General features: G+C 38.0%; 2 protein-coding genes across 3 annotated transcripts in view; both read left to right on the top strand.

The window, feature by feature from the left end:
• The window catches only part of LOC106699901 (glypican-5-like), a 102,223-nt gene extending 98,458 nt beyond the window's left edge, over nt 1-3,765 (top strand). For both annotated transcript variants that reach the window (XM_023336010.1, XM_023336009.1), the window contains one exon: nt 1,435-3,765. In XM_023336010.1, the coding sequence (XP_023191778.1) occupies nt 1,435-1,613 (179 nt within the window). In that variant the 3' untranslated portion in view covers nt 1,614-3,765. The remainder of the gene's footprint in view (nt 1-1,434) is intronic.
• Nucleotides 3,766-17,131: 13,366 nt separating this feature from the next.
• Nucleotides 17,132-19,216, top strand: part of LOC102235537 (glypican-1-like) — a 75,086-nt gene continuing 73,001 nt past the window's right edge. The window contains exons 1-2 of the mRNA XM_005795978.3: nt 17,132-17,242; nt 17,338-17,873. Coding sequence (XP_005796035.1) covers nt 17,714-17,873 — 160 coding nt within the window. The 5' untranslated portion in view covers nt 17,132-17,242; nt 17,338-17,713. The remainder of the gene's footprint in view (nt 17,243-17,337; nt 17,874-19,216) is intronic.

Genomic DNA, 19,216 nt, shown 5'->3' with positions numbered 1-19,216 from the left:
AAAAAAGATCCCTCTCATCTTTCTATCTATGGGTGTGTGTGATCCTACTGTGCTGAGACTGTTACACTGCCTCCAGTGCACTTGTGTTTCCTAGCAGCGTTGGGTTGGGTCAAGCTGGAATTTATACTGAGGACTGGTGAGAGGGATGGGCAATGAATAGGAGGAATCCATTTCCAAGTTGTCATCAGCTAGACGGGAAAGAAGAATAAAGACAGATGACACTGACATATGAGGATGAAAGTGTAACAGAGCTGAGATTTCACTGATGTCAGCGGGAAAGTTTTGTGTCTGAGTTTATATGAATATACTGTATATAGTCCATGAAGGTAAAAAGACATCAAGGCATTTTCTCTGTACTTAGAAGTGAGAGGCTGTAAGACATTTATACTCACTTATTGTCTTACAAGCAGTAGATAATTCTGTTGGAGTCTTCATTTAGCAGAAACCTAGATTAGATGGACCTGACGGCTAAGGCCAACAGCTTTGAGCTTATGACTGAAAGCTTCCCATTTCATCTTGAATCGATTCCAATCTCATAGACATTATACAAGTCATATGAATACTATTTTGTTAGCCTTCAAACTGCCATTTACATTATGCCATTTTGTACACAAAATGGGGATGAACACAAAGGTTGTAGTAATGTAAAACATTTTCTGTTCTGTTAAGCCTCCCACAGCAAATGTCACAGTTGGACAGAGGGGAAGTGGGAGGTTGTTCTGTCTGACTGTCAGTTTCCAAAACCACACACAAAAAAAGCGCACACAGGGTCAGTGCAACCCTGCTGGACCATGCACACAGTAAAAAACATGTGGGGTATAAATGACTCCATCTCTTAAGACCGCGGGAGAGTTAAATATCTAAGAGGGGAAGGCTATGTAAAAATCTGTAAAATAGCATTCACTGACACCAGCATTACATGATGACTTGATTTGATTTAGATTTATTATTCAAACAAGTTTTTAAAAACAAGTAAACAAGCAATCAGTAGAGAAAACATGTGCATACATTACCAAGACCAAAATAATTTGTTTACCAATTCTTTTCTGTTTGAAAAGGAGTAGGAAGAAGTGAACACTTATTTAATCCTAGTCTTTATCTTAATTACTCAGCTGTTCTACTCTCTGTCCATGTTTCACATGTGAGGATCATTTATTGTACTTGTATATGTATATACAGTATATATATATACATATATATATTTATGCAAATGTGCCCTGAAGTTCAAGGTTCACATAATGACATTAACTTAAACTTTGTTTGAGATTGGAGCTGTTTTAAGATGGGAGAAGCCCACTTTGGTCATAGGCCCTCAGCTTTCACCTTAACTAACCTGGATTCATAATAAACAAAGAATTCACTGTCCTTTTTCAAAGATTCAGAATTATCTCTTTACATTATTGAAGTCTAATATCTTTTTTGTGTCACATACAGATGATATCAATGGGCAGACATCCGATGGAGGACAGCCTGAAGGTGACAACACTCAAGAAGGCCCCCCCAAGCCCCCTGCGGTGAAGGTGGTCGGCGGGTCACCACCTACAAGCTGGCAGCAACCGTGGTGCCTTGCTCTGCTTTTTGCTGAACTTTTTTTGAAGTGGTTGCTGATCTGATGACAGGACTATCTAAAAAAAAAAAATCCCTCCTCATCCTTGCCCCTTCAGGAACTTACATGACATTCATATCATAAACATATCACCAATATGTTCCTTACTCTCGTCATCATCCTGCACAGATAGACGTCACTAAGGGTGACACAGAAATGAAGAGTGGGTCAGTGTGTGGACAACAGTGTGGGAGCCTGTAAATAGGTAATGAGTGGGCAAATGCAGGGTCTTGTCCCACAGGATCTTTATTGTGAATGATTATAAAGGTTGACCTTGCGCTTTCCGCTATACTGTTTGGTTATAGATGTTATTATAAAGGAGGGCTGCAGCTCTTGCTTCACTTGCACAGACCTAACCTTTGTTATTCAGAATGGGGTTGAATCATTCTTAAGAACGTTTACAACTGTAAACACTTAGCTACAAACATAAATCAAGTAACATGTAGCAGATGTCTTCTTTTTCTACCGCTGATTTTACTTATCATCTAAGCTATGAACCTTTTCACAGCACTGTACTAATGCCGTCCTGGTGGAAGAATTTTGTTCTTTTATAAATGTAACTAATTTTTTTTTAGGAATTAAGGAATGCATGAAAAATCAATAGATCCATCCCAGGTGTCTGGCCCAAAACAGCAGATTTGACATGCTCTAATGACTGTGTACCTTGCAGGGATTAGAGTGTAATGAGTTCACAGGTACATCACAAGCTCCTTTGCACGGCTGAACATATTGTGCAGACAAACTAGGTGTGAATACTGTAGCAAGCAATTGTATATAGGTACAGAGGTTTGAGTTAATGTATGACATGAGCTGAATGGAATGTTAATTTGTTTTCTTTCATGAATGAGCTATGCTTGTCAGCTCTACAAAAGTCAAAATTGTTTCAATGTCAAAAATAAAAGGGAAAATATCCATAATTTACCACATGAAGTAATTAAAGAATGGGGAGTTTTAAATTTTTCAGCAAAGGTTACATAATGTTGGCTCTACTAATATTTATTGTGCATCCTGGTTTGTGTGTTTGCTTGATGAATTGCACATTATTGCACGTATGAAATGCAAAAATTTTAAGACTGTCATGTCCCTTTCTGGCAAAGCCTCAGTTTCAAATACTGTGCCTTTTTTTTTACCTTTCTCCTTTAAAATTTCCATTGCTGAAATTATATTTCCTTTTTCTGCTCGTCTGCAAGCAGATACTGTGGAATCAGAAAACAATGCAGTATCTCTACAATTTACATGACCCCCTCCTCTTCTATTTTCCCACAAATTCCAACAATTGAAAATGTGTTTTGATCATACTGTGTTGGCACACTACAAAGTGCCAACACACTTTGTAGGGGGGGGGACACAAATTGTGTAAAGATTGGAATTTCTTTGAATGCCTGTTTTCCTTTTATACGGACAAAATTGATGCATTGACTGGCACTGACACACAGTAATAAGGTTTAAATCAAATACTTACCTGCAGCGCATAAGCGCATACATATTAACAATTTTAAATTAGATATAATTTAACCTAATTATTTAATTTCACTTTGGGATCAATAAAATATTTTTAAGATTATGTTTCAGATAATGCCTTAAAATACATCCACAGGTGTGCCTCTGTTTCCTCAGATGTCATAAATTAACTTTTTAGAATCTTAGTACATGCAAACCTTTACATTTCAGGTAATGCAAAGTTTTGCGAAAATATTCCAGCATTTAGCTAATTAAAATTATTTTGCTCATCATAACTGACCTAGTTAGAGAGTGAAAAAAATGATGTATCATTTTATACAATGTATGTAAATTTCTAGTTCCAGCTGTAGCTATCTGAGGTGGACTAGAAATGGCATCCTACCTGACAATGCAAAACTGAAGTGTATATTTATAACATCTCTGCATTTACATAATAAGGTCAAATTGGAACAAAGTGAAAATAATTGGGACTCTCTAAGTTTTCAAAAGTTGAACGTGTAACATTTTGTGTGCTCTAACCACAATAAGTTTTATTTCAAAGCAGCAGTAAATCCATCTGTTTGTTCCTTGCTGTTTCATGCAATCACATGTGTATAAATGTACATAGTTTTCATCCTTTGCTTTGTGTTTCCAATTGTCATTTTTGTATCATTAAGATACAATGTAGTTGAGCTCTATTAAAAGTGCTCTGCTCTTTTGGCTAGTCTCTTCTTAAAGGTTACAACTCACAAACCACATAGATTTTCTTTGATGTCTTTTTTTTTGGAACAGCAACTCCAATACACATCCACACCCATTTTTTTTCTAATCCTTCCTAATATTCTGTATGCACTGTTGAAATAGACTACACTCGACATAGATAAATTATAAATATAAGGGCTTTTATGCAACTGTTTAATCAACTGGTTGCCTTAGAAAGTCTCCACCAAGTTATTTTGCACCTTAATATTTTATATGTTCAAACACTTTTACCACTTTAGGCTTTTTAACAATTCATATCACTGTAACTTATTCTTATCATACTCCTGAAAATCATTTGCTTAAGTTTTGCAGAATCAAAATATATGAATTCATCCTATACTGCTTAAGAAGACATCCCGCTGAGGTAACCATTATATCTATGCAGCACATTTTAAGCTGCATTGAGCAGGGTGTTACATCTAATGACATGAATCAAACTTCCTGATGTCAGTGCTGAGGAAGATTAAAGGTTATGAGAGTTCAATTAGGACAAGCTATTTGATTCTGTCCTTCACCAGTTGCACCAAGGGGAAATTTTGCTAAACATACCAGGCTGTGTTTTCACCAAGACTGTTAGTGCAGAAGTCATTAATAGTTCTGGCACTGTCAAAGCTAGTCATGATGACAGCAGCATTGACTGAATTGGTTATGAATGACCTAATGGCTGCTCCTGAAGGGAGGTTTGCCTGTTAGCAGTATTTGATTTCCCCAAATCCCAGTTATCCAAGCTTAGAACACATAACGGCAACTCGACTGTGTTGTTTCAGTGCTGGTTACCTTTTCTTAAACTTTTTTAGGAGGTGGGGGATACATCTGTTTCCAATATGTTATGTACTTCTACTCATTTAGATCATTGACAACCAATGAGCTAAAAACATTTTCTATAGCACAGTCAAAGTCTACAATGGGGGAACAGGAGCAATAGTAATAATAACAATACATATATACAGTATGTATACAACTTATATAGAGTATATCAATAAGTTGGCAATATCAATTAATTTCACTTTTTTCTGAGGTTATCTCGAACAATGTTGTGGAATATGGAGACACTTACGTTTGAGAACCAGAGTGGTCAATAAGTTTAACTGAGAGTTTGGGGGATCTGAGGTCACAGCTGCTTAGATGTCTGTCTGGGCTATTTTAAACGATGCCATACATCAGCGCTTCAGTCCTTGCAGCCACATGCACACAAAACATCTTCACATGCAGAGAGAAGGAAGGAGAGCAAGACAGTGTACAATTTGGCTCTTTTCAAAAGGATAAGATCTAAAAATAATTCAATGTTAGTTGAATTAGTTTCATTCAATGTTAGAGATGTCACACCACAGACTATAAACTGAGCTTTGAGAGCATAACTTTTTTTTTTTTTTTCCAGTGGATGATCCTTGCTTAAGCAATGTGAAAACAGAGTAGCCCACTTTCCACCCCAGGAACTCATCTACCACCCTTCACCCCATACCTCCAGATTGTCTTACCTTTTCAGCACTGGGATCACAGTGACAAGCTTGGGCTGGATGAAAGAGGCAATGGAGAGGAGACGGCACTAGAAATAGCTTGTCAAAGATAGACAATTGGGTGAAGAGTCCTGTGGCACCTCCTAACCACAGCTCTCCCTCTTGACTTTCAGTCATCAGATGTATCCATTTCCTGCTGCAGAGCTTCATCAAATCTTACAACAGGGTAACAAAGGCAGCATATTCAGTTGTTGATCTGTCATTTTTGTCTAGTGGCTAGCATTAGGTTAAGTAAATTTGTGACCCTCATCTTAATTCAAATAAACTCTGTTGAAAAAACATCAAGATGATTTTCAGTTATGACTTGGATTAAATCTCTAAAAAACAGTTTGTCATTATCATGCATAGTCATGCACAACATGTTATCCTGGCATTTTCTATGTTGTTGTTTTTTTTCCTTTTCTTTTAATGTTATGTCTACTTGTGATTCAACCTCTTAGAGCTAAATAATGGTTTTTCCCCATCAGTTTGTTCTTGTAAAGGTCAGACAGTCTGTACCATGCAAACATGTATGTCAGTAAATGGAAAAGGCTTCATATTGTACCAGTCATCTTGTCCTTTGCTGATTACTGCCTCCAGAAAGTCATTCTAGATAGACTACATCAAATATGAGCAGTTATTCAGCTTTGCAATACTTGAATATCCTACAGGATCCCCGACTTATTCTTCCTCTTATGAAAGAAAAATAGAAACAGACTTTACCTATTATAACACTGGCCAGAGGACTGAGCAGTTGGCTCAGACCATTTTCAATCACTTGCTGAGAAAGATTCAGATTTTAAGGGACTATCTTTACTATTTACAGAGAAAAGAAGACTGAAAGGGCAGGGCAAACATGTCTCATATTCAGAAAAGGAAGGACTGTTTTTAGAAAAAGGCTGAAAATTTGGAAGCTCCAAGTGACAAAGTGACTTAAAAATATTTGGGTGTGTGGAGTAAGCTGGCATTTTAGATGTTTTTTTTTTTTCTTTCAAAAACTCTATGTAGTTTGGGGGGTTTTCTGCCTGTGAACATGAAGGACACATCAAACCTTCCACAGTCCACAATCCAATAGTGGCGCGAATAATCAGGCAATGATCATTCAGAGAGAATTAGATATTGGAAAACTCATCCAATGGGGCAAGCAAATCCCAGAGGTCTGTGTTTGGGGCATGAGTCATGATCCAGTTATCAGAAAGCTTGCAGAAGTCAGTCATGGGCTTGTCAAAACAGGGAAAAAACACCACAGGGACATGAATTAGGTCAGAAACTTGGAGACCAAACAGGGGCATGGAAAAAAAGCCTGGATTTCTGACTCACTCATGCAGTCAATAATCTGGTAATGAGGCAGAAGCTGTGAAGAGCTTAAGTGCTACAGCAACCAGGTGAGGCGCGTAGATCATCAGAACAAGGCGCAAGTGGGTTCAATAAACTGACACACAAAGGACAAAGCAGAAACATAAAATCAAGAAGCATGGTATGAAAATGTGAATCATTAGGTGCATCCCATCTAATGGGATGTGATGCAGATTTTAGTAGCGTTGCATTGCTGCAAAAAGACTTGGGTTCAAGTTTCAAATGAGTGTCAGGTTGATTGGCCATGCTAAATTGCCTAAAGTTTGAAGCTGTGCACATAGAGTTGTCTATCCTGTCTATTTTAGTATTGTCCTCTGATTCACTGTGGTAACATAGCCAGGTCTTGAACAGTTTTATGTGGTCACAAACACTTAGACACAATTAAGCAAAAACAGAAAACTGCTCTCTCTCATAGTTCTTACATCTTGCTCTTGACAAATACTCTGGATGGATTTTTTTTTTCCAATAGAATATATGACAAATAGTATGTGGTTGTCAGAAATTTCAAATGCATGGTTACTGACTTGACAACTGCTGTGATGGGCGAGCCACATAAGGAAAAAAGGTGTTGGTTATTTCACCCCTTTTAATTTTTGCACCTTTACAATTCTGGTCTTTTCATGTTCAGCTTGTTTGTCACATAATTTTTCTCATTGGCTCTGCATCAGTTTAGGTTACATTAAGTTACATTGCTTTGAAAAACAATGCAACTTTCTCAATTCTAACTAAGGGTACATAATTAGGAAATGTAGCTATTTGGTTCCAATAAGTAATATCTTCACCAGAATTTAAATTTACTTTGATTTGATCAGGGGTCATAATCTGTCGTGTTTCATAATAATCAATGAGGCCAAACAGAACTTATTACCAAATCAACGCTCTGATGCGTGAGTGACTGACTATACAGTCTTCCGTGAGTGGGTCTTTTTTGACCTGGGTTACAATCAATGTGTTTTTTGCTACTTTTGTCATTTTGATTCAAAATATTGTTTTGTATAATACTTTCTACTATGTTTTATTTCACACAGAAATTATTTAATGTTTTAAATATTTTCATTTTTCACTTTTTTAAGCATTTTTAGAACAATTTGTGGAACAATTGTGACAATTTGTAGAACATTTTTGAAACAAAATGACAACAACAGCAATTTTACAACAGCAATGATGAAATGTCAATAATGGACAATGTCAACATCCATTATGTGTGTGTGGGCATGGGGTGTGTGCGAAAGAGCACGTTTCTTGAAACTAGGTGGCTAACCAAGCTAGTTAAAATTACTGTCTGTATTCTATTATGCTATGTGTATCATGCATGTGAGGGGGTGTGCATGTACGTGTGTGCATTTATTTATCCATCCATCCATTTTCTTCTGCTTATCTGGGGTTGGATTGTGGGGGTAGCAGCCTAAGTAAGGAGGCTCAGACTTCCCTCTCCCCAGCCACTTGTTCCATCTCCTCCGGGGGAATCCCAAGGTGTTCCCAGGCCAGCCAAGAAACATAGGCCCTACAGCGTGTCCTGGGTCTTCCCCAGGGCCTCCTCCCGGTGGAATGTGCCCAGAACACCTCACCAGGGAGGCGTCCAGGAGGCATCCTGACCAGATGCTCTTCTCGACGTGAAGGAGCAGCAGCTCTACTCTGAGTTCCTCGTGGATATCCACGCTCCTCACCCTATCTTTAAGGGAGAGCCCAGACACCCTGTAGGGAAAACCCATTTCAGCCGCTTGTATCTGTGACCTCGTTCTTTCAGTCATGACCCAAAGCTCATGACCATAGATAAGGGTAGGAACTTAGATTGACAGGTAAATCAAGAGCTTTGCTTTTTGGCTCAGCTCTCTCTTCACCACGACAAACTAGGACAGCGGCCGCTTCACTGCAGACGCTGCACCAATCCGTCTGTCGATCTCCTGCTCCATTTTTCCCTCATTGGTGAACAAGAGCCCGAGATACTTAAACTCCTCCACTTGGGGCAGGACATCCTCCCCAATCCAGAGAAGGCACTCTATTCTTTTCTGGCTCATTTATTAATGCATTCATTTATATGGCTATACATGTTTATTTTAATTATTGAGATGATAAAAGAACAAACCTTGAACACATTGATCAACAGGTTTTGCATGTCATTCAACACATTCTCTCTCTCTCTTGGTTTTCTTATCCAGGGTGTCAGACACACACAGAGACGCACGCACGCACGCACCCCCCCACAAATAATACACATGCACAATAAAGTATAAGCAGTAATGTTAGCTAGTTGGTCAGATAACTAGTGTTGGCTAACTTTGAAGAAGGCTAATATGTTGATTTGTGACAATAACACTGTCACAGTACTCATGATTGACACACACACACACATTTGTGAGGTAAAAAATAAAGATAATACTTATATGTAAGAGTTTTTGCTGTATAAAATAGTATTATTCAGGGGTAACACCTAGGACTCAGTGTGTATGGTTCACAAAATAATGTGTTCCTGACAATTACAGTTGGTAAGAAGCAAAGATTCCCATTAAATTCCATAGGAAATTAATGCGGGTCAATTATGACCCACTCACGAAAGAAAGGGGTAGTGATATAAAACATTATATTTCTTAAAATGTATAAAAGGTCAATTAAAAATTTGAATTGCATGATATCAGTAACATATTTTTTGAGGGATACCTGGAATATGAAGTGATAAAAACTTTTAATTACAAAGATATTGCAAAAAGATGACCTCATTGGGTCAAAAAAGACCCACTTGCGCATCAGAGAGTTAAATGGAAATAAAGTCTAATACAAGATCTAAAACGGTATACAGTTACATGAGTGAGATTTGTATAAGAGCATTTTCTATACATAGTCCAATGCTCAACAATGTGCATGTCCACAACAGACACAAAGTTACTGACGGCCCTGTGGACAAAACAAAAGACTAGATTGAGTGTGTCATTGGAATGTATTGTGCTTTAATAAGGCACAGCAGTGGGCCTGAACATTAGTCAATGGGGAAGTCAGGCTGTTAAGAAAACAGATTAACTGTCTCCACATGACAAAAGCCAGCTAAAGAAAAATGTGACCCTTCTAGCATGAGCCCCCATTCCAATTAGACCAGTGGGGTCGCTGTGGGTGTTACTGTAATTTGAGGTGTGATTAAGGAGGCTGAGAATTGAGTCATAGGCATGCCTGTGATTGTTTGTAGGTCTTTTTGCATGGATGTCACATATGTTCAAGGGTGGCCTGCATGTAGAGCAGAATTCTCTTTCAGGTTTGCTCTGTTTGTCATGCCACAGCCAGCTTTCTTTCCCATGTCCTGGAGATGGATGAGCACTGCTGTGAATGTTTCACGGGTCCTATGGGTGCCATTCCACTTTTTCAACTCCCTTTGCCTTTCTGTCTCTCTATAATAGCAGTTTAAACCTAAATATTATTTGATCATTATTTTTGCTTTGAATAGTTTTATCTATCCTCATAGCTTCTGAACAATGTGTTATAGTAGTTCCCATTTTAGTGATGGAGCATAAACCTTAAGTCAATCTTTTAATTGAATTGCTGAACTTGTTGAATATAGAGTTTGTATATGACTCAAGATAAATGAGTGTCATCGATTGGCTTGGATTACAGATTCAGTTGTGCAAGTCATCAACAAATTCTGTAGACTATGAATGAGTGGAAATCAATTATTAGGGCCTTTAGGGGCTTCATACTCATTATTATTGTGTAACCTCCACTTTTCATGCCTGAGTGATTTTGGACGCCTGTGATGACAAAAACTTTTCTTGCTGATTTGAATGTTCCTTAAATTCTCTTTAAACTTCATTTTTGAGTGAGTGAGTGAGTGAGTGAGTGAGTGAGTGAGTGAGTGAGTGAGTGAGTGAGTGAGTGAGTGAGTGAGTGAGTGAGTGAGTGAGTGAGTGAGTGAGTGAGTGAGTGAGTGAGTGAGTGAGTGAGTGAGTGAGTGAGTGAGTGAGTAGAAGTTAGACCTTCTAACATAACATAAAAAACCTTTATGAAAAGGTAGCATTTTATTCCATATGACTGAATTTGAACTATTGTGTCTCTTTTATCTCTTTTCCTAAGTTATAAGCATTATCAATTATAAGCATCTTCCCCTTTGGGATCAATACAATATATTCTGTTCTATCCTACTCCTTTCTGTAGGGAGGCACTTTTCTAAAATCAAAGAAACATGTACCACAATGAAAATTCCTGCCACTTCTTTTGCTAGAAATCAAGTCCTAAAAAGAGAACCTTTCTATAAACTTGCAGTATTAGGACCACTGATGGAGACAAAGTTCCTGTAAATGTAATGCAGTCAGTCATGTCATGTCACTCTGCCTGTGTGAATCACAAGCCAAGCAAAGGGGGTTTTCCATCAGCATCATCACACAGCTTTTTCTCATTTTTAACACAGCATTACAGCTTCATTTGGAATCCATCCATACTCAGGCTGTTCACAACTGACAGATTTATAGGTGAAATTTGTTTTACAGTTCACTTTATGACACCATAAGAAGGAAGGGCTGAATGAACAATCCATCTAAATGGCAATTTCCAATTAGAAACGAATTAAAAAGCTCAGAAAACACCATTACACTTCTTCTGCTGTATTTCAACATCTGGTCTTTGAAAAAAGAAAAGTCAGTTTGTCAAAGTCAGTTTACTAAGGAGGGAAGAATTAGCACTGACACAGTTACTTTGTATCCAGTCATCAGATGCAGTCAGCAGTGATGCGTTCTACTTTTTCCTGACATCTCTCTCATTAAACTCAAATTGTGAAGACGAGAGAGCTAGTCATGTGATAAAGCGCCCTGTGTGCAGAGGAGGACTGAGGAATGCTGAAGGAATGTGTAGATAATCTTAAGTGTTAGTGGGAAAATAATGTCAGACTCCTCATAGGGGGCTGAGAACTGCACAGAGTTTCTGCCTCCCACTGTTCCCGAGGCCAGCGGGGAGGGAGGTGTTGCCAGCCTGAACAAAAATATGTCACAGAACTAAAAAGAAGCTAAGAGGAGTTTAAGTTAGTTTACCCCAGATCAGATTTGCTTGAATTACATTTTACAGAAGGTTTGGGATCAGTTTCAGAATTTCAGATTCACCTCTTCTTAAGGAAAAAAACATTACAAAACATTATTTCTGCATCTCCAAACCTTGAACTCAATAATTATGGGAATTGTAGTTAATCTACAAGTGTAAAGGGTTAGTTTGATTCAATGTCAGACTGTGAGGAAAAAAAAGGAGATCTGCAATATATATTGACCTGAATCTGGATACAACAGAAGATATTTAAGGGTTGCATGGATGGATGGATGTTCATACAGTGTGTAAATGTCAGACATAAAATATGCCAATTGAAATTAGGTAGGTTCTTTCTCTAAGTATGTGACAAAGTTTACAGTTAACTGGAAAAAAAAGTATAATTTTTTTAATTTTTATTCAGCAATAACTTGCTTTCCCTCCCTTAAACTTTCTTCTTTTTCATTCTCCCCAGGCCATTCCTCATTATGTTATCTTCCTTCCTATCACGTCACCTCTTCCCAGCAAACCCTTAATGTTTTCCTCAATTATGGTATCTTTTTTCTAAAATGACATATGTCTTCCCTCTGCAAGTACTAGCAAGTATTCCTTTTTTCCTCAGATCACTTGTCTTTGGCAGCTGAGAGTGTCTTTTCTTGAAAGAGGAACATTTCCAATGCAACACAATGACAAAGGAAAATGGAACAGGAGCAGATGTCAAGAACTTTAATTTTTGCATAATAGCATCAAAGATAAACATGAAGGTATGATGATAAATTCCTGTAGCACAAATACGAGAATGTGAAGAGGACATCATGGAGTTTTTCACACTATGGAAAAAAATATAAATGTAATGGACTGAATAACGTAGACAATGAACACATAAAGCAAATGATAGATCTGGTGAATAATGTGTGGTACTTAAGCACTCCCGTGAATGTGCTGAACCCTGGCTAATGGTTGACATTAAAACCCAGAGCGGATGAAGAATCGATGGTATCTGGAAGAACATGGGATGAGACTGGCTTTAGGGAGAGGACACGATGATCTCCCTCTAAAGGCTGATTACATCTGTTGAAACAACACACTAATATTTACAGAGAAACTCTGAGGCTCAGCAGTGGAGCTTGTAGATTAGCCAGTTCTGCAGCATGCTCACTATATCACTTTTATTTTGTGGGGAAAATGAGTTTGTGCCTGAATATGTGTGTCTTCTATCAGATTGGACTGCACCAGACTCACTTTGATATCCACATAAAACTCATGAGTTTGATGAGAGCAGTCTGTGTTTGTCTACTGCAATGTTCCATAAAAACGATTTCAGCATGTTTCAATTGGAACCACTTTTGTCTTTGCATATATTTTGACCTTTAACAAAAATATGGATACCTATCGGTACCTAATATGCAGTACTTTGCAAAACATTTTGTATATATACAGGCCAATTCAATAAAATAGAATATTATTTAAAAGTCAATTTAAATCAATAGGCTCATTCGTAAAGTGAAGCACATTAAATGCACACAAACGGGTGTTTTCAATCCTGCATCTCTGTTAACTATGATGAAGTTTAACTTACAGATAATGAAATATAACTTTTAAGATTAAGACATTACATCACATTAAAAATACATTTTCATACAGAAATGTGGGCTTAATAAAAACATGTTTAACATGTGGTTAAAGGCTCATTTCAAAAGACCCTTTCAATCTAATAAATACAAAATAGAACAGAATAGAATAGATGCATCTTTTATTGTCCCTCAAACGTGGAAAATCAGGCGTAAAACCAGCAACAAATATAAAGGTGCAAACAAAAAAAGTTCTTAAATTGTTAAAATCAACATATGAAACCAAGATTAACAATAATCATAGTAATATACTGTACAAAACTTTAAAAAAAATATTGTGCAGTTATTAGAAATAGACATATCAGGTTCGCGTCCCAAAGGATGTGCAACTGAGTTGGATCACATTTTCAAAACTGTACATAATATGCATGAGCATTGACCAGTACAAAATAAAAAAATATATATATATACAGACTATTTACAATACAGCATATCAGTGCAGCAAAACAAATGTGCAACAACAGCAGACATTTTATTTCAACATGAGTAAAAAGAATAGGTGATTTCACCAGCATGAATATACGTAAACACTTTGTTTTTGTTGGGACCAGTGATGGTTACAAAGTCTAAAAGCTGCTTAAAATGATCTGCAGTAACACTCATTTGTGCATTTAGGATGCAGCAGTTTGTCATTGAAGGAACTGTCCAGTTCAGTAGCAGTTTGAACTGGAATGAGGGGTGGAAGATATTGTCCATCAGAGATGTTATTTTAGCCGGGAGGAACCTGCGCCTTAATAAACTCATAGTAAATTTAACCCTGTTTTTAACTTCATCCATCTTGCCATCAATTCTGTCCCTGATAAATAATAGCATCACCAGAGCAGAATGATGCCACCATAAATTTATGGTGTCTTTATGACCTGTGTTATTTCTGCATAGACTAAAAAGTTCAGTTTTGGAGCACCTGTTTACAGATGATTTTTTGTGTCCACTACAATACCTGTGGCACTCTGCAAAAAGGCCACCGTATTTATTCATTTATTCATTTTAACAGTGGCTGCTTTGGGCTACATTTCCATAAAGATTATGTTTGTTTATTCAGATGACTTGGTTCCATTGGATTTTTGTTTAACGGTATCAGAGTAAAGGGGGGTGAATACAAATACCATCCTCATTTGTTGGTAATAACATTTTGAAAACATTGCATTCTGCTTTTCTTGTCATCTTATAAGTTGTATAGCTAAGGGAGACAGTGGCTCATGAATGAATGGGTGAATGACTGTTTGCAATATAAAATGCTTTGGAGTTCTTGGCCTTGATAAAGCGCAATGCAAATTTAAGCCATTTACCATTTTTTTGCTATTGATTTTGTGTTAAAAGACAAGAACAAATAATGTCTTTTCTGAATCATATTTTTCTCTGAACATGTTCGCTGCGTACTTACTATGCAATAGGAACTGAGCATGCATGTAATTTTCACTGAAAACCTCACCATGCCCTAAAAATGCTTACCACATAATTATTGCACATGTACAATAAACTGACTGTTGCTTATTTATGGCCTCTCACCCAGCACTCCTCTCTGTCTTTGCTACCATTCTGCTGGTCTGCTTGACTTCCCCCTGCATCCTGCTCCTCATTAGGAAGCCTTTCATGGTCACAGGCAATAAAACTTCAATGAGAAGCAGTCGGAAGAAAACATGGCTGCTCTGTGGCTTTATTGAGCATTAATTATATAATCTCCATACCAGACAGTAGAGGGCCAATCAGTCCTTCAACAGCAGAGCCGACCTATGACCACATGTGGAACACAGTCAGACACATAAACTCAGGTTTCACAAACCAAATGCTGCTGAGAAAAACATAAAGGTGCACATGTGTCATGCATACACAGATCTATCTACAAAACAGGGTAATGTCTTATCACACACATGGGTTGAGTCCACTTATTCTGGTAGCCACTCGCCACGTGTTCTTAATACAGTTCAGTTTCTGTCATAGCAGAAAGAAAAGCAAGGCAAGCTAGGTTTTTTTGTCTTTGTTAATTCTTTGTCACAGCTACATATTTCAATATTGGAAAGCTGCTGTGTGGGTGTATTGCCAGCTTTGCCCCCGCTCCTCCATTACACACACAAAAACACACCCCTTCACAAACAGAGGCCGTAAATGATGAAGACACTTGACATTCCCAAATGAATGTATAATTCATTCATTCATTTCAGAGCTGTAATAATAGGATGCAAGAGTGGCCATTTGTCAGCTACTGATATGTGAGTTACTCTCCTTGTTATTTTAGCAAGCAGTCAAGAGGAAAAAGCTAATTGTAGTGTAGCATTTTTAAATGTATTTGTAAACAATATCTGACTCTGGAAATGGAAGAATTTGAGGACAGGAAATGGCTGGGTTTACCAAAAGGTTTTCTTCTTGACTGTCATTCTTTTCTCTCTTCGTGACTGTCCTTCATTCCAAGCTCAGCAGTTTAACCCCGCCCCCAGCCCCCACCAGTACCATACTAGTGGGATCTTACTTACTTAAAAAAAGCAATCGTTACTTCTTTTTTTTTTCGCAAAAAGGTGATGCCATTCAAAACAGACTAATCAAATTTCACAGCCCAGTGAGTGGAATAACAGTATAACATTTTAAACTGAGGGAAAAGTATGTGTGCTGCTATCATAAACCTATGTCATAAGTTCACAGAGTCACACTAGATTTACTTGCACAAATAAGCTGAAATTAATGCCCCTATTAACAGTGTTATAAATGCAAACTGTGTGTGAAATTCCTGTAAATATGATGAAGCTACACATCAAAACCAACTGGGTCAAAATACACAATTTGTGTTATGTTACAAACTGGGTTATGGGTTTGAACACATGTCAGGTGCAAGAAAATAACTCAGTCTGGATTACTAAATAATCACTGATTGAAATAATAATATTTCTATTGAAAATAATAAATTGTAAAGGGATTTAGAGACAGGGTGTACACAGGTCAGGTTGCAAATTTCTGCACAGGGAGCCACAGAGGCACCTGACACCTGAATGATTTTTATTTTCACCTAACAAACAGAATTAAACTTACTGGTCTGACTTTGCTTTCAGATCAATCAATAATCAGTAAAAAAAAAATAGTTCATAACAAAATAAATGTTGTGTATCTTAAAAACAACAGCAACTATAAAGGTGATTTGATTTCCTACCTGCAGGATTGATAGATGGATGGGCAAACAGATAAACCGATAAATAAGCAATTTCACCACACAGCCAAAACCGGCAATGAAAATACACTACTACACACATTTAAGTTTAAATAAAGCTACTGAGTCGGTTTTGGGGTGTTTTTTTCTTTGACATCTAATGAATTTAAAATTAGCAGAGAGACCATATTGTCCTCATTGTGGTGTTTACCCAGATTTAGGAGGTAAGCATAAGGAAACTGTGCATAATGAAGGCATTCATTTGGTGACAGGTAACCTGGAAGCAGCCTAAAACAGATGCTGATTTGTAGGACATGAATTGCGTCTTGTAGAGTGATGCCTTCTCAGAGGAGGGTATCCAGTACTGTGAATTGAAAGGAACCAGCCTACAGTTCATGTGTGACACCTGGCTGACGGCGAGCAAGCCCGGCCAGCAAGTACACATTCCTTACGTGATGAGACCCACACAGCATTTTCCTCTCCTGGGAACCAGGTATGTTTACACTCTTATACAAATCAGTGTGCCACAATAACGAGAAGATACTTTCCAAACTATTGAGGCGTGGTAGCTTAAAATTTGGATAAAAAATGTAAATCAAAAAAGCAAGACTGTGTCAGAAAGCAACAAGAAATAGCTGGAGTTGCTTTAAAGCTCTGTTTCCCTTTCATCCTCCTCTTTCTGTCTGCCTGCTTCTCCCCGCCTCCCTCCCTTTTCCACAGAGTGGCAGCGCTGGCACATCATCGTCCAGAAAAGCCTGAGCTGCGGTATCTGCCGGTGTGTGCACCTCTGTACTCGGATTCCTCACATTAAAGCCGGGCAGGCGTGAGTCAACACAACGCTTATTTCTGGCGTGACTTAAAATAGCGTATTTCAGCCGGGTAACCTAATTCTTGCATCTCTTGCTTGTCTCTCTTTAGGTCAGCCAAAAGCTCCACGGGCAGCTGAGTGAGACCGGGGATCTTTACAGAATAACCTTTCAGCAAAAGAAAATTTTATATTTTGGGAGAAAATAATAAGCGTCTGCCCTGCGCTGCGCTGGCGTAAGTGGATTAAAGAAGAGACGGGACATCTGGGCTGAGAGGAATTGCTCCTGTGCCGCGCAGTAGCGCGCACAGAACAGCCACAGAAGCTGCAGACGCACTGAAAGAGTATAAGGGAGAAGGAAGGTGGAGGATATTTTACGCACCACAGCACCAGCCCTGAATTCGTTGTACTTTCAGCTATATACTAAGTCGTTTAGTTGTCGCTTGGATTTCCTCCAGACCAAGTCCAAAGCCACACTCATCAGCAAGAATGGATTTCTTCATCCTGGCGGCTCTGGTGCTGTGCTCTCTCACAGCGCCAGCCTTTGGGGACAAAGGGTCCAGCAAAGCCCGGACTTGTTCGGACATTCAGCGGTTTTACGGCGGAAAGGGATTCAACCAGGATGGTGTCCCACAGTTTGAAATGTCAGGTAAGCTCCTTCAGAATGTTTTCATTTTGGAAGCTAAGCTGCATTTCATTATATGTGCGTTATTTTCCCATGTATACAAAAATGTACACAAATTAGATACAAATAAACTTTGTATCTAGTTTAAAAAAACAAAAAACAACTACTAATGTGAGCATCATGTTCAAAGGGAAAACGAAGAAACGTAAAGTATTTTCTTATTTATTGTTTGCATGAGAGTACAAGGAAAGAATCTATCTTTACACCTCTTAAATCTGTTGTCACACTCATTTGATGTCACATGGCAGTGTAAAGTAGAAGAGAGATGGCTTCAGGCTCTGTAGATGAAACACTGCTTTGAAAAGTTATTGAGACAGAGCAGAGGCACCATAGGAAATAAGTTTGTTTGATCCCTGATTTTTTTTAAAAAACCTGCAAAATCTTTTGTTCGCTTAACACAAAGCATAGATGTTGTGCCTTGCTTTCTGTGTGTCTTTAAAATAGTTATTTTTTACTGAGGTTCTCTTCTAGACGATATTCTCAAACCTGACCTCTTCTTCAATATGTTCTGATATGACAGGGAGGCCAACCTTGTAAGCTACCAGACACTTAACCCAGTGCTGTGAATGTGCAGATATATTGTTTCTCACTGTGTCATCCATGACCTGATGTCAGTCACAAGCCCCCTGTTTGCAGGTTGTACGATTGCAGCTTTGCCTCCTTTGGAATTCAGTGGTTCTTCAAATAACACACACACACACGTGCAGTTTACAACAGGTTTCTGCAGCTACAATATCCATCACAGGAACAGACTAGAAAGTTAACCTTTGGGACATTCATATGCACACAGCTACTTCATAAAGAAGGGATTGTGAAAGTTTTTATAGCAATTTCCATCACAGTAAAAATGGGAAATTTTACTTTTTCACCATGTTTTGCATATTAATAGAAAAGAAAGAGCTTGAACCTATTTTTAGGTTGAGATTTGTACATTTTAATTTGGAAAAATGAACACAGCGGCCCCTACAAGTTGACAATTTGTGGGACAGTCAGAAGACTCAAACTCTTGCCTCAAAACCAAATATAGTTATCTTGCTTAAAGTAGCGATAGCCAGAGTGAAAGTATTTATTTGCACACTTGTAAACTTTTTAAGTCTAGTAGTTTTTTTTAAGTTTAAGCTGTTTTAGTGAGCATGTTACAGTTTTTTAAGACAGTTTGCAATGAGAAAAATTGTATTACCTTGTATTGCTAGTAATTGTTAGTTTGATCACTGGGCACATTAGCAACCTGGCCTGGTTTCCAGGAATTAGCTAGTTAGCTAGCTAGCTATGTAGCTAGCTAGGTAGACAGACAGACAGACAGACAG

This window comes from Xiphophorus maculatus, chromosome 6 (genome assembly GCF_002775205.1).
Source record: "Xiphophorus maculatus strain JP 163 A chromosome 6, X_maculatus-5.0-male, whole genome shotgun sequence".
NCBI lineage: Eukaryota > Metazoa > Chordata > Actinopteri > Cyprinodontiformes > Poeciliidae > Xiphophorus > Xiphophorus maculatus.
The sequence above is the reverse complement of the archived record's forward strand: the minus strand, read 5'-3'. Positions and strand labels throughout refer to the sequence as shown.